At 42.6% G+C, this 27,210-nt stretch overlaps 1 protein-coding gene across 5 annotated transcripts in view; it reads right to left on the reverse strand.

The window, feature by feature from the left end:
• Positions 1-27,210, reverse strand: part of Vps13b (vacuolar protein sorting 13 homolog B) — a 568,282-nt gene that overhangs the window by 75,025 nt on the left and 466,047 nt on the right. For all 5 annotated transcript variants that reach the window (XM_076555926.1, XM_042264499.2, XM_042264498.2 and 2 more), the window contains 3 exons: positions 25,719-25,900; positions 24,122-24,471; positions 18,147-18,308 (listed from right to left, as the gene is read on the reverse strand). In XM_076555926.1, coding sequence (XP_076412041.1) covers positions 18,147-18,308; positions 24,122-24,471; positions 25,719-25,900 — 694 coding nt within the window. The remainder of the gene's footprint in view (positions 1-18,146; positions 18,309-24,121; positions 24,472-25,718; positions 25,901-27,210) is intronic.

The following is a 27,210-nucleotide window of genomic DNA, read 5'->3' on the forward strand; positions in this document are numbered from 1 at the left end:
AGGAGAACTCCTTCCTAACAGATATGTGGACTAGGAATCAAGGAATGCCTAGCATTTGTTTGGTGGGGTTTCAGAATGTCTCTAGACCAGCAGCCCTTGCATGCCTCCGGTCAACAGGCTCAAGCATCTACAGGGGTCTCTACAACCTCACAGCATATTGTCCTTTAAGTAGCACTGTGGACCAAAGGTCTTATTCTCTTAGCACTCACTAGGGGATTTGTTAGACAGCCCAATGCTGCCCAGACAACGATGATAGGCCAAATTTGAATCTCTAGAGCAGTAGTTCTCAACTTTCCTAATGCTGTGACCCTTTAATACAGTTCCTCAAGTTGTGGTGATTCCCCCACCATGAAACTGTTTTTGTTGCCACTTCATAACTGTAATTTTGATACTGTGATGAGCTGTAATGTAAATGTTTTTAGAGATAGAGGTTTGCCAGAGGGGTCATGACCCAAGAATCACTGCTCTGGAGACTGTTACGCTACACTCTAGACTCATACACATGACCACGCCTGTTCTGTATATCTATCTGCGCTGCCTAGTTTTTCCTCAACTTGATAGAAGCTAGACTCCCCCAAGAGGAGGGAAACTCAACTGAGAAAATGCTTCCATAAGACTGGTCTGTGAGTGAGCCTTTGAGGCATTTTTAATAATTGATTAATAATTGATGTGCGAGGACCTAGCCCACTGTGGATACTGCTACTCAGGAGCAGGTGGTACTAGGTGTATAAGAGAACAAACTGAGCATGCCAGGAGGAGCAAGTCAGTAAGCAGTGTTTCTCCACGGCTTCTGCTTCCGTTCCTGCCTCCAGGTTCCTGCTTTGAGCTCTAGTCCTGATTTCCATCAGCTGGAGGCCGCAACAAACCCTTGCCTCACTGAACTGCTTTTTTTCAGTGTTTTATCAAAGTAATGGGAACCCCAACTAAGACAGCCTGGAAGTTCAGTTAAAAAGACAGAGGGGGGAGGAAGCCATGATTATAGAGAACAGAGCTTGCTACTAGTTACTTTCTACATTTTTTTTTGGTGTGGATTATCCAAAATAACTTTTTAATTTGGCAGAAGAGAAACTGGAAGTGCTGAGAAATGAAGAAACTGATATTTCTTCATTTTCTTAGGAGTGGAACCCAGTATTTTATGTTTAAATTGTGAATTTTCCTCCATATATTCTTTTTCCTGCACTCCAAAGCAACCTACACCTCAAGGTAGCCAGAGAATTTTTAGGTTGGTCATTTTTTGTTGTTTTTGTTTTGTTTTTTAATGTTTCCAGGCACACCATCTTTTTTCTCAAAATCAACTCTCCCACTCAGTTTTCTGTCATGGGCAACTGTCACCTCCAAGCCCAGAGTCAAACAAGAGTCTCCTTCTCATAATAATTAAATCTGTTGATTTTAACCTCCCACATATCATCCAAACAGACTTCTACCACACCAGAGCTCTTAGCAGGTTAAAGCTGAGATTCCATCTCTGGCCTCTTATAGAGTGGGGCCTGTGGAGATTCACACTGTCCTTGTCACTGTGGAGATCCACGCTGTCCTTGTCACTGTGGAGATCCACGCTGTCCTTGTCACTGTGGAGATCCACGCTGTCCTTGTCACTGTGGAGATCCACGCTGTCCTTGTCACTGTGGAGATCCTCACTGTCCTTGTCACTGTGGAGATCCTCGCTGTCCTTGTCACTGTGGAGATTCACGCTGTCCTTGTCACTGTGCTGTGGAGATCCACGCTGTCCTTGTCACTGTGGAGATCCTCGCTGTCCTTGTCACTGTGGAGATCCACGCTGTCCTTGTCACTGTGGAGATCCACGCTGTCCTTGTCACTGTGGAGATCCACGCTGTCCTTGTCACTGTGGAGATCCTCGCTGTCCTTGTCACTGTGGAGATCCACGCTGTCCTTGTCACTGTGGAGATTCATGCTGTCCTTGTCACTGTGCTGTGGAGATCCATGCTGTCCTTGTCACTGTGTGCTGTTTTTCTGTGGCTGCTTTTCACATGCTCTGACATGGTTTCTAGAAGTTTCATTATGTGTCTGGAGTTTTTCTGAGCTACTAGACCTACAAATCTCCATCTTTTACTACATTTGGGATGTCTTCTAGGACTAACGCTTTGTGTCTTTTACCCTCTCTGCTCATTAGGAATTACAACTACTCATATGCTGCACATTTTGAAAATTTTCCAGAAGTCTCTGGGATTCTAATCACTTTGAGTCTTTTTTCTTTTTCTTCTTCAGATTGGATGATTTCTAATCAATATCTTCCAGCTGACTTCCACATAAATGTCTTCCTTCTAGGACATTTTAGTACATTTCTATAGATAAGTGACAAGTTACACAGCATTTAGAAGTCTAACCCATACACCTTAGTCTGCAGGTCTGGAGGCAGCAGGATTGGCTGTGTCCACTCAGTGTCACAGGATTGAGATAAGGAGTCAGCAGGACCCCTCCTTACTGGGAAGGTAGACATGGGGAAGACCGAGTACCGACTGCTCCAGTGGTGGCCTCCCGTGGGCTGTGGCCTCCCGTGGGCTGCCGCTAGCACCCCTTCCTTCCAGGTCTGTGTGGCTCTTGCAGTGAGCTCACTGCCTACTGCCCTACTCACAGGGTCAGGGGGTTGGGTGGGGTTCCGAAAGGTAGGCAGACTCTTATATCTCACTTCACAAAGGGTCTGAGCTTCTCAGGGCTTTTGTTTGATGAAATTAGGCCCACTCAGGATTAATTAAAAACCAGTCACTTCAGAATCTTAATTGTATCTATCAAATCCTTCATTCTGATGGTTGCTTTAAGGTTTATGTCTGATAAAGCCAACATCTGGATCACTGTGGGTTGGAGTTGTCTTTTACTTCAAAATGAGTAGCTTTCTTTCTTTCTTTCTTTTTTCTTTTTTGACTTAGCGATCTCTGAGGTGATTTTTTTGATCTATTACATTATACCATGTAACACTGTAGATGTTATGTTATAGAGAGTGAATTCTGAGGAGTGCTGATTTGGGGGAGTCCATTTGTTTAGAGTCATACAGAAGACTCTCACACCCGGGTGAGAGACGGCTCAGTCCAAGTTTGAGATGCAAGGCGCTCACAGTCTTTGTGCGCATACGCGTGGCTCATGAGAACAGTTGTACAAATGTATGCACATTACAATCAGTTTCATGGCTTGCCTCCTTTCCAGGGTTCTCTCCAGTCTTTAGCAGTGCTGGTGCCCTGGCCAAAAACACAGCGGGCCACCTGCACCCTCCCTGCACCGCATGGCTGTATTTGCTCTCAAGGAAAAGCCACAGGAAGAAGACGAATCTGTCCATTAGTGGCTTAGTTTTGCCCCCTGCCCAAACTTGCCCACCTTGTTTAGAACCCAGAGTCCTCAAGCAGCTTTAGTGCTGCTCAGAACTCCCAGCTGCTATTCCTCAGGCAATCGGTCTCCTGTGCTCAGCATGGCGTCTGTCCAGGCTTAGGATGCGCAGCAGTGTACAAACCACTCTCCTGTTGTGTGCCTCATCTCCTCCGCCTGTCTCCTCAACTCTACCAGAAACACCGCTGCTGACTGTCTGTGACTGTGACACTCCTCAGCCCACGGGAGGCCACAGCCCAAAGCCGCCTGCTACACACCACAGGGGCATCTCCAGACGACCTGCAGGCTCTTGAGGACAGAACTCCTCCAAACACTGGTAAACTAGAGTTGGCTTATAATTGATTATGAAAACCAGTCTCTGAGTAGCCAGAGATTTCTAGAAGGTTGTTAAGACATTGACAGCTTGAAGCCAGCTATGGCAGGAATATTTATACCTCAAAATTTGGCCAACTCATCTTAAGAGCCATCTCTTTAGCATAACCTGCCATTTTATCCCTGAATTACAATGAAAAAACACTGAATTTCCTTGGCCATGACATGCTGTTTATGTGCATGTATCTCCTAGGCTTTGCAGGGTGCTCTCTCCACTGTAGTCTACTGGCTACCTCTACTCACCCTTCAGTCCAGCCTGTGATGGGCATGTAGATCGTCTTACCTTTATGCCATCACATCTCAAGACAGCATTAAATTGATTAGCACAACATATCATAGCTCTCACTGCAAGCATTTACCCACGTTCCCCTTTGGCAGCTCCACACATGGACTCTACACTGGCACCAGATTACTTACGTTCCCTCCCACGCGTGCCATCATCTCATGCCGTCCACGCATCTGGACCACCACCTGCACTCCCCCACACCGGGCTGGGAGCCGGTTAATACAGATTATATTATAATTATAGATCCTGCGTCTGCTTAATATAGAAGCCTTGCCAGGGCCTCACCTCATTTCCGACGTGGAAACATTTCCTTCATGTTCCCATGAAGACCTTGCTTCTAAACACAACCAATTTAGTTCCTAATTCCCTGGCTTCTCTCCCCAAAGCAGGGATTTTAATTAGTCAGTGAGCATTTCTCCCTGTCCCGAACTTTTACAGAGATATCCTGACAGGTACTGATTGTGTCTACAAAATTTATCTCAGTTGAGAATACATTCCTTAGGAGGATGTGCACGTTTAATACATACGATAGACCAAAAGAAACTAACCACTATCAATTAAAAATGAACAGAAGAAAGGAGACTAATTAAGGTGGAGAAAAATAATGGCAGAAGGACCTGTGAGGAAACTAAGTCAGGCCTTGATTTTTAACACTGCACTGTGTTATATAAATGCTATATCTCTTTCAATATTTTTGTGCTTTTTTCCTTATATTGTAAAGATGACATTCTGTATAAAGAATTTAAATTCTTCTCTTGCTTATAGGAGATGACAACACTCCTATTTCCTATATAAAATCTTTAAAAGACTGATCATCTTATAGACTTGTTAGATTTTACTTTACTGTATCTCCATAAAAATAAACATTTGGTCCATGGTCCCGCTGTAGCAGGGTCTGTGTTGATATCTGTGGCCCATGTTACCACCAAAGGCCAAGTGGATGTCCATGTGGCTGCCCCCTGAAGCCGTGTTGGTGTCCTACTGGTCCTGCCCCTCAGTGGCTGTGAGAGACCTCTAGACAGCAACCACAGGCAGGGGAGCTGGCCCTGCCCCTCGCTGGCCTGCAGTGCCAGCAGTAATGTGGGCACAAGAGAGCTGGCCTTGACCCTTTGCTGAGGAGGAAGGGAGGTCTGGCAGAGATCCTGGCTGTTCAACTCAGCTACCACCCAGGCCTAGAGGCAGGGCCTTGAGTTGACCCACCCCAACACCTACTCTGTTGATGAGCTGCTGGAGCGGGTGAGGGGGCTGGTCCTGCCAAACCCCAGCCCCAGGACCTCCATGACTCAGGCAACAGCAGGATGTCTGAGAGGAGTCTCAGAGAGGGCCTAGTACTGATGGCACAGCAGACACCAGAGGCCTTGAACCAGACCAAGGGCTCATTGCAATGAACACTTGTAAGGAAAGCTGTTTGGACAAAAGGGTGACTGTGGGACACACCGCAGCTTCCGGTACCTCTACAGTGGAGGAACATGTGATGGAGAGGTGTGAAAGACGGAGGAGCAGAGCGGTACATGTGCGGGGACAGAGCTGTGAAAACTCTGGCTGTCAGTGTGGTTCCCACAAAGAAGTCTCTCTTTACACCCAATGGGGACTATTACAGAGAACCACAATTGGACACAATGTGGAGATCAATGGATGGTGGGGATCCTGGCCTCAGTGGGAACATCTACGTCAAAGCTCCTGTATTTAGGGCTCAGGAACATCTTGGAAGATGGGACAGAACACCAGGAAGTCTGCTATGAATCAGTCTCTCCTCGAAATGGCTATATGAACTAGACAGGAGCAAGATCAAAAGGCATGCTGATGTGCAGGTGGGAAATTTCATGGGCACCCTACACAAAACTCAAGGCAACTAATGACTGCAGAGAGGGGGAGTAACTGTCCCCAGGGACGGCGTCTATTAATATTCAATATAAAATGGTCATCTGTGGGAGCCCGTTCTGGGGTTCCTCGTGGCTTTACCCAGCAGGTCCAAATAGAGGATGATCAGAACCACGGGCCTGAGTGCAGGTGTCTGAGATGGCCTGCACTTGGCTGTGCTGGGGGAGGAGGTCTTTTGCTCCACCCCTTGGCGTCTCTATAAAAACCCTGGACCAGAGACAGTCCGGGCCCGTTGGAATAGGTTCCAGGCCCTCTCGAGGCTATCCTTTATTTTCTATCTGTTTATCTCCGCAAGATTCTCCGCTATAAATCCTTCTATCTAATATTTCCTGCTGCTCGCACTCAAGAAAACTCTGGGAAGCTGTAGGGGTGGTGGGTAAACGCCCCACAGAATGGCGCCGTGAACAGGGACTAAAGAAAAAAAGGGACTAAAGAAAAAAAGGGACTAAAGAAAGGGGAAAAAAGGGACTAAAGAAAAAAGGGACAAAGAAAGGGGGGACTAAAGACAAATGAACAGGGACTTAAGACAAAGTAATAGGGACTAAAGATAAAGGAAAATAATAGTTTTATTACAGAGTTTTTGGTGAAAGTGCTGAGTTAGCCCTGCCAGTGGAAAGGCATGCTGGTGTTATGGAATATATATATTTTTATATATATATATTTTTGGTAAGGCAGGGGTTTTATCCTCGAGAGAAAAGGAAAGCGGACTGGAAGGATGTCCGATGCTGCAGCGAAATTCTCTTCTGTCAAAATTTTCTATCTTCTATCCCTTTCTCAATTTCTATCTGTGATAAGTATAAGGCATAGGGTAGTAATATAGTTTAGGAAAAACTTAGAAATGTAAGATTGTGTAGGAAAAAATAAGTAAGGCAACTAGACAGAAAAACTCTTCAATTTTCTAACTTTGGGGGCAATGAAAGCAAACTGGGGAAAAAATCTTTCTTGGGGCTTGATGGGAAGTAAAAAAGCTCTTCTTTGAGCTTATGGGGAAGAAAAAAGTTTCCTATGGAAGCTTTTGACCTGGGGACAGCTGAAATGCCAAATCCAAGCGGCAGGAGAAAGTGTTTTCTCCCTGAGGCAAAAATGGGGGTGTAAGAAGTCAAAGTTTAAAGTTGGGAAGTTTTGGGAAAAGTTGGTCTCTCTCCTGGGGAAAAAAAAAATCTTTCTCTTAAACTCTAAAGCTTTTCTTGGAAAATTTGGGGGAAAAAAATCTCTCTAAAAAGCCTTAATCTTTCTCTCAAGAAACTTAAAAACTAAATTTGTCCTTCTGGGAGATGACAAAAATTAGAATCAACTGAAGATATTAGTATGGGGACCACCTGTGATTAGCTCTAAGGGAAAACAACAAATGTAAGACAGCAAAACCTCTCTAAGTTTTCAAGCTTTAACAATCCTCCCTGCAATGCAGGAGGCTGGAAACAAGTTCCTAAAAACCTCTTCTAAGCTCTGTCTCTTCAAGCTAGTAAAAGACAGTGGGTCAGAGTACCCTGAGGGAAACGCTTGGGAGAGTGTGGGTGAACAGCTACAGAGAGCCCAAAAGGGCCAGAAACTTTACCTGAGAAAAGCAAAAAGCCAAGCTTTTCAGTTAGAGCCGAGCTGAGGCAGCAAAGGTTCTGAGTGAGCGTTTCAGAACGAAAAGGTGCTCCTAATCGTCCTATGCAAAGATTCCCTGAAACTGTTAGCATTGTATCCTCGCTTCTGAGCAAAAACCCAGAGGCGACTGGCCAACGTCTCTGAGTTGGAGTGCATTTCGGGGATACTAGGGTTCCTGCAGTCGTAAACTTCCTGGAGCACAGAGCTGAGGCAGAAAGGTGCAGGACCCAGGGGAAGATTGCTAATGAACAAACAAAGCTAAAGCCGGTGGGAACGGCACAGTTGCCCGCTTTCCTACAAGTCCCGGGTTGAAAGGTCCACAACTACAAAAAGGAATCTGAGAAAAGCTTTCCTATCAGAGAAAGGACCTTTCTGGGAAAACAGTAAAGCTGAACTGGGTCTGAAGCAGTTGTGCTGCCGAGTCAGAACGCTGTCTGGGGAAAGAGCCCAGTCAGGGCAGAACAGACCTATCCAGGAGTAAAGCTTTCTTTTCTGTCAGAGAAAGCACCTCTTTGAGAAAAGCTTTGTTTCAACTGACTCCCGATGAGATGAGGGAGTGTAGCCCTGAGGGGTGATTGTCTCTGGCATAAGCTCTGTCCTTGAGCACCCAGACAAGCAAATGCAACCCACTGGGGGACTGGGCCAGGTGAAGGCCTGATAAGGCAAAGCACCTGTCCAATGGGAGTTTAGAGATGGCAAAAACCTCCCTTGTTAGATTTTTCACTCTGTACGCAAACCACACAGACCCCGAAAACAAATGGACAAAAAGCCCCTACCTTCAGTAGCAGGAAAAGCCGCCACTCTAGTGTCGGAAACTGTTTCTGGGGTAGAGGGGATAAATTGAGACCAAACTGGGAACTGTCTGGGAGAAAGACTCTGAAGAAACAGAGAAGGGACATAATCCTCCCCAGAAAATATGACCTGAAAAAGCTGCTAGAATTTGAGGCAGATTCAGGGGGAGAAAGAAAGCCCCTACCTCCAAAGGCAGCTAGCAGAGGTACAGAGCCGCAGACAGATAGCTGAAGCTCTGCATCTGGGGAAGGAAGGAGCAAGCAAAATGAGATAAATCAGTGGGAGAAAATCTCTGAAGGAGCTATGGAAAAGCTGTTGTAAATGATCTTGTTTTTCACTGACTGGCTAAGGCAAGCACAAGCCCCGAGCAAAGTTGCTATCAGAAATGCCAGCCTCAATGCGCGCTAACGAGGCAGGTGCGGTTCTGATTCGGGGGCCAGTGTCTGATGAAGTTGAAACACCTGTTAAAGCCAGTTGAGGAGAGAATAGAAACCTCCCTATGTGCCATAGCTGAAAATGTACAATGCTTGTTCAAATCTCCCATTGCAAAGGCAAGAGACTTTGTTCAAACCTCCCAGGCAAGTCTAGTAAAAGAGAACCAGTTGACTCTCAGACCCGAAAAGAACTATGAGAAATCAATGATATAAGGAAAATGGTATAAGGGACTGATATATAGGACTAATATTATGGACTGATATAAGTGAAATGCATTCTGGGAAAGGTAGTTTTTCTGCTAAAGATGGCGACATTGCCCTGAAACACTTTTGTCAGCTCTAAGCTTAAAATACAGCTTTTAAAAATAAGGAGGAAAATCGTCTAAGGGTTTAAGTGTCAGTTCCGATGAAAAATTGAAAGGATACGGAACTAGGTGCTTCGCGGTTTGGGGCTCCATTGGTAAAATGCCTTATTTACCCTAATAGCTGTGCAAAGTTTTTACGGCAGTTGGATGACAAAAAGCTACCTATAAGAGCAAACAAGTCACTTTAAAATGCTTTATATCACCTAATAGCTATGCAGTATTTGGCGAAGAACTTTACAGAAGCTAAATACAGTAATTTCACCCTCAGCGTAAAGTTTTTCAGTAGAACAAACCAAAAGTACTGCTGTGTTAGAAACGTTTGTTTGAATTGAAGTTCTTAGGGGAGCTATTATGAATTTGGGTGAAGGGACAGCCTCTAGTTAAAAACCGTTTACCGCTGACGGTGCATCTCTGCCTGTCCGGAACTGCTGAGAGAACTAGCAACTTTGGGGTGTGGCTTTGTCCTGAGAATGTTACAATCCCCTAGCAACAAGTATCACAACTCTATAATGACAACACTCACTAAATCCCAGTGCTTTATAACAAAGCTGACTATAAACTGTAAACTTTAGAAATGATGTACATACTTCCTGTCTAGTTAAGAGAATCTTTCTGATAGATGGTGATAATAATTAAGAGTAAGAAGTAGAAAGACGAATATAAGATATGAGTTTGTAAAAATTGTCTTGTTAGATCTGTGTTAAGAAATCTCGAGGTGTTTGCTAAGTTAGATATATGCTAATGGTAGCCTAGATAAGTTTGTAAAATCGATCTATAGAGTTCCTTTAAGAATATAAGCTTGTAAGAAGTATCTAAGGTAATCTTAAGACATTTGCTAAAGTAGTTCTATAGTTTCCTTAAGGAGTATAAATAAGTAGATGTTAATACGTTATATGTGAGTTTGAAAAAAAAAGTAAATGTTGAATATGAGTCTAAATGCTTTGCAAGGCAAAAAATGTTATATGTGAGTTTGTAAACATGTGTAATGTTGAGTGAGTTTATGCTTAAGCACATGTTATGTGAGTTTGTGAAAAAGTGTAAATGTTAAGTGTGAGTCTATTAATGTATATGGTGAAAACACCTGAGACACAGGAGATAGTGTCCCAGTAGACTGCAAAGTAGGCAGTCTGAATGGTTTCAAAAGCTCCAGAAGCCACTAAGAAGCTAAGAATGGCGGACGCCAGAACCAGCACAAGGCATCCGCAGCTGAGATCCATGGAATATCAACGCAGCACAGAAAAACCTGAGCTAACAGCAAAAACGGTGCGGTTTAAAATCTTACTATAACTAAAAAGGTCTGTCTGTGAGAACAAAAGTTGCAGAGACGCTTGTTTGAACAAAAATTATTAACTGCAAAAAGTTTTGGTTAAAAAAGTCTCTTCATATTTGGAAGTAAAAGCCTGATACCAGAATTTATTTCTTATTTAAACTTTTTGAACTTAAAATGAGATAAAATTACAAAAACATTTTGGTTATGGATTTCTTCAAATTTGGAAGGCTAGTACCAATATTTATCATTTGAATTTTGGTATTTAAATGAAATGAACAATAGAGATTTCATTGCAATGGGACAATTTTGAGCTTACTTATAGTAATGACCTAGGAACGGTTTTCTGGAATTGGGTTAAAAAAGAAACTGTTTAAATGAAGAAATGTATTTCTACTTAGAATCAAGATGCAATTTTGTGTATGCGTATATGCTTTATTAACTGGTGATTTATGAGTTGTTTTGTGAAACTGTTTATGTAAAAATGAAATTACTTATGGAACTGGTTTTATGTTACAAATGGAACTGTTCAAACAGATAAGTTTGGGTTCCTCTAACTAGGTTTGAGACTTTGTTTAAAAAATTATAAAGAAAAGGAGGAGCTATGAGATTGAATTATGTTCGCAGAAACCTATTGATATTAATGCACCCTGGTTTTGTGGAGTTAAGAAAATATTTAAGTTTGATGTAAATACATCGAAGTTTTTCCTATGTTAACAAGAAAATTCAAATGATTGAGTTAAGGTTGTAAGACGGAGAAAATTGTTAACTATATATAGCACCATATATGCTAATTCAAATGGTTCTGTTAAGAGTTTGCTTTGAGTTGTAAGATTGAGAGAATTGTGACTATGTATAGCAATATTTATGTTAACCTGTTAATGGTAATGATGAAGCTAAGGGATTCTTTAAGTTTGTAGTCGCCTTAAGAGTTTTGGCAGCTAAGACTGCTGTGGTCACCTTGGACCTAATTCAAAAGAGAAATGCCATCTATATCATCCTCTACTCCCATACTGGGAGGTGTAACAGTTATGGAGATTAATAGTTATTTTTTTATATATTAAGAAGGGGGGACCTGTGGGAGCCCGTTCTGGGGTTCCTCGTGGCTTTACCCAGCAGGTCCAAATAGAGGATGATCAGAACCACGGGCCTGAGTGCAGGTGTCTGAGATGGCCTGCACTTGGCTGTGCTGGGGGAGGAGGTCTTTTGCTCCACCCCTTGGCGTCTCTATAAAAACCCTGGACCAGAGACAGTCCGGGCCCGTTGGAATAGGTTCCAGGCCCTCTCGAGGCTATCCTTTATTTTCTATCTGTTTATCTCCGCAAGATTCTCCGCTATAAATCCTTCTATCTAATATTTCCTGCTGCTCGCACTCAAGAAAACTCTGGGAAGCTGTAGGGGTGGTGGGTAAACGCCCCACAGTCATCCCTGAGACCATATACACACAAACAACAAAAACAGATTCAGCAGGTAATATTTATGTACTTGTGCATATGTATACATATGTAACAATAATAATCAAATAAAAAGAGGTTATCAGTTTGAGAAGGGGACATGGGAGGGCTGGAGGGAGGAAAGGAAAGCAATGTAATTCCATTTTAATTAAAATGTACTTTAAAACATAAGCATTTGAGTATCTTTGTTTTTTAGTGTTTTTAAAGTTGTGATGAATTATTTTGAATGTAAGTCTTTGCTTTAGTTTGCATTCTTTTCTAATGTGAGATTACTAAGAAAGTTATGGGCTCAAGGTTTGGGCTTATTTTAATGGTGCCGAAGCTTCTTACCCAAACAATTCTAGAAAGGAAGTTCCAGTTCCATTAGCAACTTTAATGTTTTTTTTTTTCTTTCTTTCTTTTTTTTTGTTTTCGAGACAGGGTTTCTCTGTGTAGCTTTGTACCTTTCCTGGGACTCACTTGGTAGCCCAGGCTGGCCTCGAACTCACAGAGATCCGCCTGCCTCTGCCTCCCGAGTGCTGGGATTAAAGGCGTGTGCCACCACCGCCCGGCCTAGCAACTTTAATGTATAAGAGGGACATACCCAAAAAAGGTGTGGGGTATGCGTGTAGGATCCAGGAGGACTGGGGGAGGGGTGAAAAATTCATTGTGTATATGAATGACATTCTCAAATAATTCATTCAAAATATTGTTCATTTGCTCTTTTAAACAGACTTCAAAGTCCCCAGCACCACAAACAAAACAAAACCAGCCTTAACATGTGTGTGTGCATACAAAGCCTACCTGACACATTTGACAATGTTGTTAACACAGAGCCTTTCCTGCCTATGTCTGTTTTTTGAGTTTTTAAATGGTGATTGAGGCAATAAGGACTCTGTTCTTTCTCTGGATGTGTGTGAACAAATGTGTTACATGAACTCAGTTGGAAAGAGCGACAACTGAATAGGAGTTATAGTCCAGTTCACAAAATGGACAATTGGCTGGAATTCTAAGACAGCCTTGAGCTGGGTGGTGGCGGCACACGCATTTAATCCCAGCTCTCAGGAGACTGAGGTAGGTGGGTCTCTGAGTTTGAGGTCAGCCTGGTCTACAGAGCGAGTTCCAGAACAGCCAGGACTATACAGGGAAACCCTTTCTCTAAAATCAGGAAAAACAAAAACAAACAAACAAACGACAGTCTTGTACTCAAAATACACACTGCTTTCTTTAAGAAAGTGAAAAAAATGATCAGATTTCACCTTAAAGTATTTCTACATCCACAAAGGGAACTGGGGAACTTTCCAAAGCTCATACACAGCCTGGGTACAGAATGAGAATAACAAAATACCTCACTGCTACTTCATGAGCATGCTTATTGTATGAGGTACACTGTAACTTATCATTTCTCAAGGTTTGGAGAAGTCTGGCCAGGTTTGGAAGTGATGAGAACATCACAAAGGTCAGAGTGAGGAGTCCTGTGAGTCAAACCTTAGCCTTCCGAAGTCTATTATTAGCACAAGGCCTGAAACAGGGACTGGCACACGGGCTCATGAGCAAATAGAGCATTTCTGGTTAGGCTGTGAACCTCTACATTATAAAACTGAGTTTAAAAAATATTTTATTAAAAATTAGATTTATTCATTTTTATTAATATGTGAATGTCTTGCCTACAAGTATGCCTGTGCACCATGTGCATGCTTGTTGCCTAAGAAGGCCAGAGGAGGGCACTGGAGCCCCTGGAACTGGAGTTAGGGATGGCTGTGAGTCATCATGTGAGTGCTGGGAATTGAACCTGGGTTTTCTGTAAGAGCAACAAGTTCTCTTAACTGCTGAGCTATTGCTCCAGCCTGAACCATTATATTTCTGATGTTGAAAAATAAAAGCATTTCAACATGTGTCAAAGTGGAATGAAATTACCCCCTTACCCATATAAAAATCAAGTCTCCCTGGGATGCAGCCCTGCTGCATGCAGTTCATGTATGGACTCTACTGTGCTCTTGCATCCTGAGAAGCTGCAGCACAGGTCAGAAAGCTATAGAAACCTCGTATATCTACCGCCTGGCCCTTAGAGATCATTTGCCAACCTACATCTTTAATGTAGGGTTTGTATTTTTGGTGCTATGTCTGTTTATTGAATATTTTGCAAGATGCTGCACTGGTCATCAAAATTAATTCTTACTTAGCTACATTTTACAATTTAAAAGATGCTCATGAACTCATACACTACTTTTACACTCACTGCAGAGAAGTATTTTGTTATTTTATGTACACTCTCTAGAACCCCCCCCCCTTTTTTTTTTACCTTGCTTGATTTTATTACTAAAATGAAATGACCATGGGGCTAAAGCAATGGCTCAGGAGTTAGGAACACGGACTGACCTTGCAGAAGACCAGGGTTCAGTTCTTAGCACCCATGTAGTGGCTAGCAACCATCCTTAACTCTACTCACAATGGTGCACATATACATGAAATCAAAATAAATCTGTATAATAAAACAAACTAAATCACTAATAATTGGAATTCTACACTTCTAAAAATTTTCATAACTCACAAGTTATGCCTTTTGAAGGTAAAAAGAAATGTGAACTCTTACACACAGAGCAGAAGTATTCAAGAGATTAACCAAAGTACTCTCTAGAACCAGAAAGGAAGTTCTTTTTGATAGCTTATACATAAAGCCTATAGTTGATGGAGGTGCTGCTCTACCTAGTTTGGTTAAATCAAACAAGACTTCCCCTGTCTTTGAGATGCACACACTTGCTCATATTCTGGGAAGATGCCATGAACTTATATTTTCAGGATCTAGATTCAACTCGGTATAACATGAAAAACTTCTTTGAAGACCAACTCCTTGATGGTTATTGTGGTCATTCAACCTACCTAGTGAGCTAAACCCAGTATTTACAAGTCCTTTGTGGTGTCATCTACAATTCTGTGCAGCTGAACATGTTCACTTATCCCCTAAGAAACAGCTCTGTTCTTCTTTTGTTTGTTTAGGCAAGAAGTTGTTGTGGAATGTCCAACACTTGAAGTGATTCAGAGCATGTGTTAGAAACTATAAGAGAAGTTTATGACTTCTCAACCCTAAGAGGTTCCTCAGCTTGAGATTTCTGGGATTGGCCATGTCCGTGTTTCTTCCTGTCCTACGGGGATTCAGTGTTGTTAGCAACCTTCTGTGTGGTTCGAAGATCTCCTGACCTCCGAAGCCTTCCCGGGTGTCATGGTCACTTCCTTGATCTCTGCAATATAAGCTGCATTGTTCAGTGGAGTTAGGTCCACGAACTTTAGAAATTCTCCTGGAGACTATGAATTGACTAATCCTGAGGTTGCATAAACACACAGACACAAACGTTCCTAAAACCAAGTTTGCAGGGCAGTGCAGGCTGTGCCTTGGAATCTGGAAAAGGAACATTTTGCTCACTTGTGCATCTCTGATGAGCTCCAGGTGCAGTGAGAGTTAAGTGGCTGGGTTTTCTGATCTGAGCTCAGATGTAACCTCTCATTAGAGCAGTATGTGCTGTTGTGGATGTTAGGAATTCCAGGAGCACCCTCTGGGCCCATTAAGGCCTCTGGCTTCAGAGGTCTTAAAATACATTTCAGCATACATAGAAACATAAAAAGGACATCATTTTCTTTTAAAGAAGTCTGATTTAAACTCAAAGTTTTCTTTTTTGGGGCGGATGGGGTTGAAACAGGGTTTCACTCAGCTCAGACTGGCCTTGAACTCCTATGTAGTGGAGAATAATCTGAATTTTCTGATCTTCCTGCTTCAACCTCCTGGCTGCTGGGATTACAGGTGCACCATCACATCTGGCTACAGATAATGTTTTACATGAACTTAATTTATATAAGTGAAAAGTTACAGAAGTTTGGTGATACAGTTAACCCCTCTGCAAGGGTTCACACCTGGACCGAGAATCATCTAAATTTTCAGCTTTAGGCTTCCATGGTGTACTGTATCAGAGGTTTCTCAGCCCTTCTCTTAAAATCTCACAGCTTGGCTAGTTTAACAAACCAACCATGCAGCCAAAATCTAGGGGAAGAAGACAGGATTGTGGGTAGAGAACTACATATATAAACTAATAAAAAGTCTCCAGAAAAGAAAAAAATAAGCTCCCTTATATTTAAAATATTAGCAAAAAACTACATAGAGATGTGAAATAAACTAGTAATAACTGTTTTAAACATAAATATGACAGGCGTAATGGTGGCAGTGGCCTTCCATTCTTGTTTCCCAGGAACTGCATGACCCCACAGTCCTGAGGCCTTTCCAGTTGAGCTCCAATGTTCAGGAACCCTGAGGGCCGGGGTGGTAGTGGTGGTGGTGGTGGTGGTGGTGGTGGTGGTCAGGGTGGGGGTGGAGGTGGTGATGGGGGTGATTGGGGTGGTCGTGGTCGGGGTGGTGGTCGGGGTGGGGGTGGTGATGGTGGTAGTAGTGGTGGTGGTCAGGGTGGTGGGGGTGGTGGAGTGGTGGGGTGTCACACCGCGGAGGGGAGGGTTGAGTGTCTTCTGTTTTGCTTCCTGTCAGCTGAGGCCCATAGTTGGCTGTGTGTGGGTGATGTGGCTACTAGAGCACACAGTCACATGTTAGTGTAGCTACTCTGAGGCTTGTTTCCTGCCTTTGTAGTGCATTGCTAGGAATGCAGTGACCGTGTAAACTAGAGGATGAAAAGGATCATAGCATTACTATGGCTGCCATTGCAAGTGTCTGGGTGTATTCCTGTATGCTTCTAACTGTTGCAGGCAATAAGAAAAACAAACAAACAAGAAGAAAAAGTTGAACTAAATACAATGTCCATCATGTCACACAGGACAAATGGAAACTCTAGCATGGAACATTTTCAAATGGAAATGGAAGTGTGTGTGATTTAGGACAACTGTGAGTGCAGTACCACTGTGTGAGAAGCTTTGTAAGAATTTATGTTACAAGGCACTGGAGCGATGGCTCAGTGGCTGAGAGCACGTGCTGCTCTTCCAGAGTTCGGCTCCCAGCATCGGTGTCAGGCAGCTCGTGCCCGTACAGAACCCCATCTCCAGGGCATCCTAGGCTTCTGCCGTCTGCGGGCACCTGTGCTCACATGCACAGACCTACTCACTCCCACACATACTTAAAAATAATAAAAACAAAGCTTTACAAAAAAATTGTATTACAAAAGTATTGTAAAGCCCTGTCAGATTAATTTGATTTAAAATTAAGATATTTAGATAAAGAATATTTCATCGTATCTATTTTTCCAAATTTTATAATAACAGTGGGGTCATTTCATGTGAAAAAACTCAAAATAAGTAAAAGACAAGAATCTAGCTCTTTGGGGTACAGAGGAGAAAGAAGGGAGGTGGAGCCTGAGGGTGGAACAGACCTGTGGACCACATGGGAAAACATGCTCTCTAATCTAATGGCTTACTTTTAATCACAAGCAGATAGTTTATTGCCCAGAGTTTTAGAAATACATCCTTCTTGAGAATACTTGCTTGGATTTCTTTTTCTCATTTAAGACCACATCTTTGCGTTTAATTCATCCCTAGACTATCCCTGCAGGGAACATCTCGCTAATTATTCCCATCTAAAGTGACAGGAAAGTGGAATTACACCACTTGGAAAACAGACATCCTTTGCTATGTCTTTTCCCAGTGCTCCCGGGGCACAGTGTGTCATTATAGTCGCTGTCTTGAGCTGTCCCTGAGACCACAGAATGACTTGCTGTGTTTGCACTGCTAGAGACAAGCATGTACCCGGTACAAGGCACGTGCACAGAGGAAATCTGAGTAAATGAATGGGTGCTGTACATGTGCACAGAGGAAATCTGAGTAAATGAATGGGTGCTGTGCATGTACACAGAGGAAAGCTGAGTAAATGAATGGGTGCTGTACACGTGCACAAAGGAAATCTGAGTAAATGAATGGGTGCTGTACACGTGCACAGAGGAAATCTGAGTGAATGAATGGGTGCTGTACACGTGCACAGAGGAAATCTGAGTGAATGAATGGGTGCTGTACACGTGCACAGAGGAAATCTGAGTGAATGAATGGGTGCTGTGCTCAGCACATAATGCTGACTGCAAACCAGGCATCAGTCCAACACCTTCTACAGAGCGGGGACTGTTTCATCCCCATTCTGTAGATGGGAAAACCAAATCACAGAAGGACAGCAAGTTTGCCCAGCACAGGACTCAGGCCTCTGTGCATCAGCTCTAGAGGCCTCTCTGCCTGAGCAGCACTTATGCTATCAGGAAGCACTCCATTCCACGGGAAGCATGGCCTCTGAACATCCCTGGGTTTCCATCAGATGCCACGACACAGGGAAATAACCGGACACAAACACATAAATGCAGAATAAACAAATCCCAACCTGAACAATGGCTGTTTGTAAGACTGCTTCTCAAATACCTGTGGGGATTTGTGAGAACGCCAGCTGTACTGGTGACTATGGAGACTGGCCAGCAGAATATTCTCATCAGTGTCCACCTGGCCAAACCGCAGTGTCTCCTGTGTGTCATTACAGATCACAAAGTGGCTGAAGACCAACTCCTCTACCTCAGGGCATTTGTTCTGGAAGGAAAAGAATAGGAAAGCCAATGTGTGTATCAGATTAATTGCAAGATGTTTGGCAGCTGTCTGCCCAGTGGCCATTGTTATAACACACAAATGTTAAAGGATCTGTTGTCATTAGCTCTGGTATACAGAATATTCTATACTTTCAGGATAAGCACAACAAAAATATCTTAAAGACATCGTACGTTCCAGGAATGTGTTTCAATTTATACTCCTACAAAATAAATCATACGCACCAGAAGAAGAAAGGAACAATGAGATCCCACAAACATTTAACATTTCTTAAAACGAATTAACATGCTATAAAGAGTGCTGTACTGGGTCATGCACGTTTCTGAGCAGAATACTAGAGGCTAAAATTACCATGTTCCTAGCCCTCTAAACTCCACAATCAAGGCCAATTACCAAAGCCACAGTTTGTACCCTACAGAAAGTAAGGATCATTTAGGTTACTACAACCCTGGGTTCTTAAGAGGGAGGGAGGGAAGGATGGAAGAGGTGTGTGTGTGTGTGTGTGTGTGTGTGTGTGTGTGTGTGTGTGTGTGTGTGTGTGTGTAAATCTGCTCAGGGACAGATATAAATAAAACCATAACTTTCCCTCTATTGTTAAGAGGCTGAACATACAAAACAGATCAACTCCAGAATCCATTTAAAGGCCAAGTTGCAGTTTTTAAGAGGAATAATGTGAGTTGAAAAAGTTCCCAGTGTCTGTTTCATTCAGCAAATAGCTCAGTAGCTAATATTAAACAGTGAAGGCTCATCTGATTAGTAATAAGTTCCTATGCTGATACCTGTTTCAGCCTAAAGGAGTCCCTACCGGGTGCTGTGACATCAGAACACTGGCTTCACTGTCTTTGTCACCCAGCTTGTGGCTTAAGAACCAATCAAATGCTTTTGGGAAACTAAGAGTGCAGCTAAGAAAGGTATCCACTTGAGGAAAGAAGAATTCCCAAGTAGCTCATTGATGTGCAGGTAATGGGAGGTAACAGACAGCAGATACTTCTCTAGTGGCCTCTGTTTTCTGGCTCAGGATCTAAAGAATGTCACATCCTACAGTATACCCCTTTACTGAGGGGAGGAAAATAAAGAGTGACATAACTCCGAAGCAGGATGATACAGGGATTGGGAGGCATGAAGTCTAAGTGAGTATGGATGAATGTCAGTGATATCCAGCCAGGACAGAGACCAGACCCACAGCTCCATCAGCAAAAAACTGGGGGAAACAGAATCCAACCCCAGCCATGCAGAATACTCCCAGGGTGTGTGTTCTATATTTTTGGGTGGCGAGGGGACCCTGACAGGACTCATTCTCCCAGATAATCTTGAAGATCACTACTATTACTACCACTACTATAACAACTACTACCACTACTGTAACAACTACTGCTGCTACTATAACTACTACAACTACTACCACTACTATAACTACCACCGCTACTGTAACTACTACTACTGCTACTGTAACAACTACTACCGCTACTGTAACTACCACTGCTACTATAACTACTACTGCTACTATAACTACTGCTGCTACTATAACTACTACAACTACTACTGCTACTGTAACTACCACCGCTACTATAACAACTACTACCGCTACTGTAACTACCACCGCTACTATAACTACTACTGCTACTGTAACTACTGCTGCTACTATAACTACTACAACTACTACCACTACTATAACTACCACCGCTACTGTAACTATTACTACTGCTACTGTAACAACTACTACCGCTACTGTAACTACTACGGCTACTGTAACTACTACCACTACTATAACTACCACCGCTACTGTAACTACTACTACTGCTGCTGCTACTGTAACTACTGCCACCGCCACCATTACCACTAACTACCACCACCACTACTACTACAATTCCTTCTTTCTTTTTCCTCTTCTTTTTAAATCATCTATCCATTCTTGCGTGACCTCTCGATTCTTATGGTGGAGAACCTTGCTTGACGGCACACTAATCTGGCTGAGACCCAAACACTTGTAACCATTAATGCTCTCTGACATGGCTTTTAACCATTAGTCATGAGCTTAAACCATATCTGTTGTTGGGTTTCAGGTGTCTGCTTTTCCTGGGCTTGTGCCTACAACACTAGTTGCATTTCAAGTGCCATTTTCTAAGGGCACTCCAGTCCTGCCCCCTCCCCAAGGCACTTCACATCCCTGCCCTCCTTTATTCAGTCAGGTGTCCAGCTGCTTCCTGGCCCAGTCCCTTCTCTCTGCTGGGACCTCTTTTCCTCTACCTCTTGTTGGACCAACTTGTGTGTATCCAGCTTGTAGGTTGTATGTATAATGCCAGTGCCTCAAAGTAGCTCTCTGAGCCCTCCCCAGGCCTGATCAGGTTTCTCTATTTGATGCTGGCATATCACATTGTATCAGCTCAGAGGACTTGTTAGTTTGCTCCACTCAGATGTTATACTTGCTGTCTATGGGAAGGAATAGGACCTGGATCTTTTACAACTTTACCTCTAATACTCATAGTATTGCCGATACTTGAGTTCTCAATAACCATTTAGGAAACAACAAAAACAAGTAGGTGTTTGTTTCTAACTATGCTGGGAATTGAACCCAGGGCCAGATGCACACAGGTAAGCACTCTACCAAAGAGCCATACCTAGCCTAACATTAATAATTATATTGGTAAAATATATTGATTTTATAAAAACTAGAAAAATATTCAAAATGTGAATTTAAGCCATCACTTTTATGCTCATTTGGAAGGGTTTTTCCTGACGGCTCTGGCCCCGACTACTTAAGCCTGCTCTACCCAATCTTATTTAATGTATTTATCTAAAACCTTTAATCAAACCAGAGTCACAGTGTATGATTAGTTTTGATTTGATTTTTCCACTTGGTCTTATATAATCAAAATAGACTGCTCTCCTTGTAAACATGTCTTTCTCCTTTCCATGCAAGAGTACAAACACGAAGGAAGGGTATGACTACAATTCCCACTCAGTTCCACACCCCGAGGTTAAAATTCAGTTTTCATAATGAACTAGGATCAATCTCAACACAGAGGTTAAGTTACCAGATGGAGGTTAAAAAAAAAATCACATCCCTCTCCTCATCCCTAAAACCTGATGACGGTTTAATGTGATGAGGATTTTAGGGGGAAAATGTAAATTAAAGAACACAAAGGGATTGTTTACATTTTTTTAAAGAATCCTTGAGGTCCTCGGGGAAGTTTCTCAACTTCTCCTTCATCTATGGAATTTACTATAACTGTAATAAGCCTCAACATTTCTTGGAATGTTTTAGATTCTATTACAGCATATAAAATGCATATATTAATTTATGTGACATTATCTACATTAAGTCTCAGAATGCCTGCAAGGATTTGTAGTTACAAGATGGCTTATTCACATTGCAAGTTCATGTCCTGTTGGACAGGAATAGGCAGAGTAGAGCTAACATTTGGTTGAAGGGAGACATGTGAGCATGACCTCCATTTAATGCTATTCTGTTCAGACCTAGGAAACAGACAGGAAGTGGTGTTTTGAGTTCTTAGTTTAGTTTCATGAAAGAAGCCATCATCCTGACACACACACATACAGACAGAGAGGGAGAGAGAGAGAGAAGCGGGGCGGGGGCGGGGGTAGGGGTGGGGGTGGGGGGTGGGGAGCCTTCTACAGCCACAGAAATCAGAACTGATGGAAAGTTCTGTTAATTTTGAACTTATGACCTGAAGGTGAAGGGCCAAACTGTTTCATGCCTGATAATAAGCTGATTTTAAAGAGTAAATGAAGAACTCAAATCTCTTGTTCTACTTATTAAATTCATTTTTCATTGCCAATAACTATACTATATGTCAGCATTATTAAACATACAATAAAATTCAAGTTTCAAACTTCCTTCTAAAGGCAATAAACTACATTCAGGACAGAAATAATGAATTTAATAAGCCTTTATCAGCCCATTTCAATGTCAAATGTCCTCTCATTTCAAAGTAGTGTACTTTCGTATTTACTTTAGAATACACAGGGTTTGACGCCTACCACATTAAAACTTGGTGGCAAGTACCCTTGACATGGGAGGAAACAAGAAAATTACAGCAACAATTACAGAAGCATATCCTCTGTGGCTCATGTTAACATTGCCAAATCCCTGTATAAATCAGAACCAACTATTCATAGAATGTACCTGTCAGCAATCTGCTGTGTGACACATGGCTCTATTTAATGGAATATTCCTGCAAGGCACTGTGCTAACCAGTCAGTCATTCACAGTCTGATGTGGTTTGAAACATTTAAATATTTATGTACCATATTTTATTTATGTGTATAGCTGTGTCTAGGAGAATCTTTTTTTTCTCTGGGAGAAAACTGATATTTTGAAGGCCATCTTGCAGTAGTTGTTACATATGAGTCTTCTTATAAAGCTCTCATACCAAGACAAAAATGTCCTGGGCTTAAATGCTCTATCAAGAATTCTTTTCTATTTTCTACGTTTGTTTTTTATTAAATGCATTGTTCAAGATATGAAAAAAAAACCCTAGAAATTGGAGCTATGGAAGTTTTTTTCACATTGCTATTTGAACCAGCTGCAAAGATTTAGATCACACTAGCTCTTATTTTACGCATGTCCTTTGCAACAAGAAAACCATGGAATGCCCTTAAAAAAGACTTAAAATATAAACCAGATGTGTTATCTTCTTCCCTTTGCTATTGTAGTACCATGTCAAGCAATTAATTCCCTAGTCTTGTATAGGTCTTCATGCGTATAAAGTGAACATTAAATTTTATTTTTATAAAATCTAATTCTCATAAACATTTTAGGTTAGAGAACTTAAAAAATTTAGAACTACTTATTTCATAAAATTGTTTCCATAAAGATCCTCAAGTTATTCTCATAAAACTTCCCCCCAAGTTCTCTTCCTCATCCCCAAGAAACTTCTTGTAGAAGCAGACCCCCCCCCCCCCCCCGCCCCATGCCTGCCACTGAAGGAGGTCAGCACAGGAGAAGGACTCATCCTGGGAAGCCAGCTCTACCAGCTCTACCACAGTGTTTGGACATGCTCAAATGGAGACAAATGTCTCAGCTTAAACGGTGACTAAATGTGAGGGCAACACAATGCAGCAATAAAAATTAGCCCCAAAGCAGAAGCAACTTACTGCTGTATCTCTGGATGTATTATCATTCAGACATTCTGTGGGGCCATTTCCATACTGCCAGACTACTGGAGGTTTCCTATCTTAAATATGCCATGCAACACTGGGTTATACATTTCTGTTTTTCGATATGAACAATTTCTTACAAAAATACAAGAAAATTATTAAAGTTACCATGATTTTCTATGAGTATAAGAATACTCTAGTGAATCAAAAAGGCAGGATTTCAACAAAGGGCAAGACTAGACTGCTCTGTTCCCAGGTTCTATCCCACTGTGCATTATGTTTCTGTTGTAAGCCCTTCATTTCTGCACGGAACATTTAGACACTCTGGTGCACACCAAAGTCAATGCCTCAGCTAAATAAAGGCATAGCACTTTGGAAAAATTCCTGGGAATATGTTACTTTCCACCCAGATATGGTATATTAGTCATACACTAGCTGTAGATGGGCATGATCTCTGAGGCGTGTGTGAACCCACATTCTCCAATGTTTTCTAAAGAGAACCCTTACATCACTTTACCTAGACAAAGAAGGCCAGCATACAGCGGCACCCATCAAATTCTTCATTTTCTCACGTTCTGGTTTGTGCTTAACTCATAATTAAGTACAAGCGATAACATGGAGTGTGTAATAACAGACCACATGCGGCTGAATGGCCAACCGCTCTGGAACGTGCATACCTGCTGCCACGCTTGCACTGCAGTGTGCAGAGAGTGAACGGCATGCTGCCCGAAGTTTACCAGCACAGAGTCCACCATCACGGTGCCGTCAAGCAGCTTCTGCACCCCGTCACTGGAGACCGCCATCTGCCCTGAGATGCTGAAGGGTGTCACCACACTTTGCATGGTGACGTTTCTGCACTCCAGCAGTTTACAGTCTACTTGAGATGAGAACCGGATCTCCTGGCAGACAGAGTCACCGTTCCACTGTCGAAGATACAGGTTTGGTTCTTTGAAGGAAATAACCATGTACTCCAGCTCAGATGGCACATTTTTATCAGGAATGAATGGCTGCAGGTGCTGTGGTGAGGCTTTTAAGAAAACAAGACAAATACCAATTAAGATGTGCCAGTCTTTCATGGAGACAGATGAGGTGACTTTTAAAGAACTCCCTTTGTTCTTGAATTTAGTGCTTGATGTTCATAAATTTTCACTTCCACAGATAAAATTTTTGATTACAGTAACAAGAGGAGACAACCATCTAAATCTCTGTAACCACCTGCTGTGGGATGTTCTGTATGGCAAATGTGTTGCTCTGATTGGTCAATAAATAAAACATTGATTGGCCAGTGGCTAGGCAGGAAGTATAGGCAGGACTAACAGAGAGGAGAAATAAAAGAACAGGAAGGCAGAAGGAGTCACTGCCAGCCACCACCAGGACAAGCAGCATGTGAAGATGCCAGTAAGCCACGAGCCACGTGGCAAGGTATAGATTTATGGAAATGGATTAATTTAAGCTATAAGAACAGCAAGAAGCCTGCCATGGCCATACAGTTTGTAAGCAATATAAGTCTCTGTGTTTACTTGGTTGGGTCTGAGTGGCTGTGGGACTGGCGGATGACAAAGATTTGTCTGGACTGTGGTGTGGGCAAGGCAGGAAAACTCTAGCTACTACCCAAATCTCTATAACAACAAAGACTGACTCAGGAAAAGGCAGTTAAACCCTATTCTTGCTGAAAAGGCATGGTGCTTCACAGGAGCTGTGTCCAGTTTTAATGACCCCCTCCTTTTGCCATAACATGTAGGTTGAAAACCCAAAACCTAAATCAAACTGTATTAACTAGAAAAGCATTGATACTGAACACAATGCTTGAGAAATAATTATTCAAGTAACACTGGGAATTTATAGGAGCATACTTTTGCTAGGTGGGGAAAATTTATTCATGTTTTTTAAATGTGTAAAAATATGCATCTTGTAATTTAATGAGAATGTGCACTGTGAACTCAGGTGATAAGCACCAAGTACTTTGGGGATCTATTCCTCACTAATGTATGATACAGACTAAAACAAGTTTTCAAAGATATCATAATTGGAATTACAGTAAAATCTGCAGTTAAAAAAACTTCCTTGAAAATGCTCTTAGGAAACATGTCACAACATGGTACTACAATACTGCTCAGTGAGGAGTAGGGGTCACACCTGCTGTACCAGATCAACTTTAGAGTAGCTTTGCCAGTGTCCAGGGCCGGTGCCGGTAAAGGGAGGCACCGTATGGAGAACACTCAGTGCCATGGCGCTACTAAGCAGCTGTCCTCTTGATGCTGCGATGACGCGTACCTGTGCCTAGCTGGTCCAAGTGATGACACAGACGGAACTCCAGCTGTGCAAACCGGAAGGCCATGCAAAGTGCCGGGACAAACCACGGGCTAAAGCAGGAGTCGACTCTGGTACAAGCCGCCAGGGCAGTTGGAGTCACGAGGGGCTCGCAGGTGCTTTGAGAACCAGATTCACTTGCAGAGCTGTGAAAAACAAGTTCAGCAACGTCTGTTTCCCAGTATCACAAGAGCACAATGTCTTTCTAAAAGGCCTTTAAAGCCAGAACTGAAAATCCTCCAGTCAATATATTAATCATCAACTATCATGCATTACTCACACACAAGAGTTTTGTTTTTGCTTTAAAATTCAATTTATGTTGAATGTTCTATTTGGATTATTTGCAGAAAACTTTCAAACCTTTCTTCAGCCTCCATGCATGCTGACTTAGATCAAATCCAGTTTTTTCCTATACTCATTTCACAGAACTTAGGGACAGTTTGGTGTCCTATTGGTGTAAGGAGAACACAACTGTGAGTGTGACTCTGTTTAAAAACCTAAAACTTCCTGTGTCACCACAAATGCTTCATCACTGTTTTACTTCTCTGACTGTCCCACATGTATTCTGTGAATTAATCTACACTCTTTATTGAAGACCCCCTGAATATTGCATTAAGTGGCACAAAGTTATGACTATGCACAAAGAATGTGGTCCTGTGGTTATTACACTACAAGAATTCTCTCTTCACTTGCTTGTCCTCTTATCCACGGTGGTCTGGTTAAAATGAAGAGTGAAGTCATCCAGTTTCAGAAGGATTAAGTCCTTGGCTTTCAAAGAACTCTCACCCTAACCGGTGACACTGCCATTTGTCACCATTCCATTACACAATAGAACCTTCTCCCGGAGGAGGGAGAGGACATGAGGATGGACACAGGAGAGGAACTCAGAAGGAGGCATGGATGTGTGGGGTCTCTGAGGTGTGACTCCAGCTGCCGTCTGAAAGTGCTTGTGAGGGAGCGGCGTGAAGGCAAAGCACACCAGCGCGCCGACTGCGTCGTCTGACCGCAGTCCCGCTGACGTGGTTGTGTTTACTGCAGACCGGTCAACCGACACCGACTACAGACAGAATACAAACTCCAGCGCACCAGAACCGAACCAACACTGTGCACAATGAAGCTGTGATTGCTTTACGATAGAGTTGCTCTACAGCTCAGGCTGGCCTAGAACTCGCGGCCCTCTTGCCTCTGTCCTCCAAGTGCTGCAATTGCAGGCATGCATCACTGTGCCCAACATGTGGAATTCTCAGAATGTCTCTAGGTGGGAAAGCTGGTTTAAGCAACTTTCTACGAATTGTGTGTGAGGTTTCAAATGAAATTTCATCCTCAGGGTTAAAATGGAGTGTTTACTTGTAGACAGAGTGATGTGTTAGTTGTCCCTGCACTTAATATACTACAGTAAAGACAGAATGAATGAAACAGGCAGAAATAGAAAGTAGACTCCAAACCTCACAACCTA

Source organism: Peromyscus maniculatus, chromosome 20 (genome assembly GCF_049852395.1).
Source record: "Peromyscus maniculatus bairdii isolate BWxNUB_F1_BW_parent chromosome 20, HU_Pman_BW_mat_3.1, whole genome shotgun sequence".
Taxonomy (NCBI): Eukaryota; Metazoa; Chordata; class Mammalia; order Rodentia; family Cricetidae; genus Peromyscus; species Peromyscus maniculatus.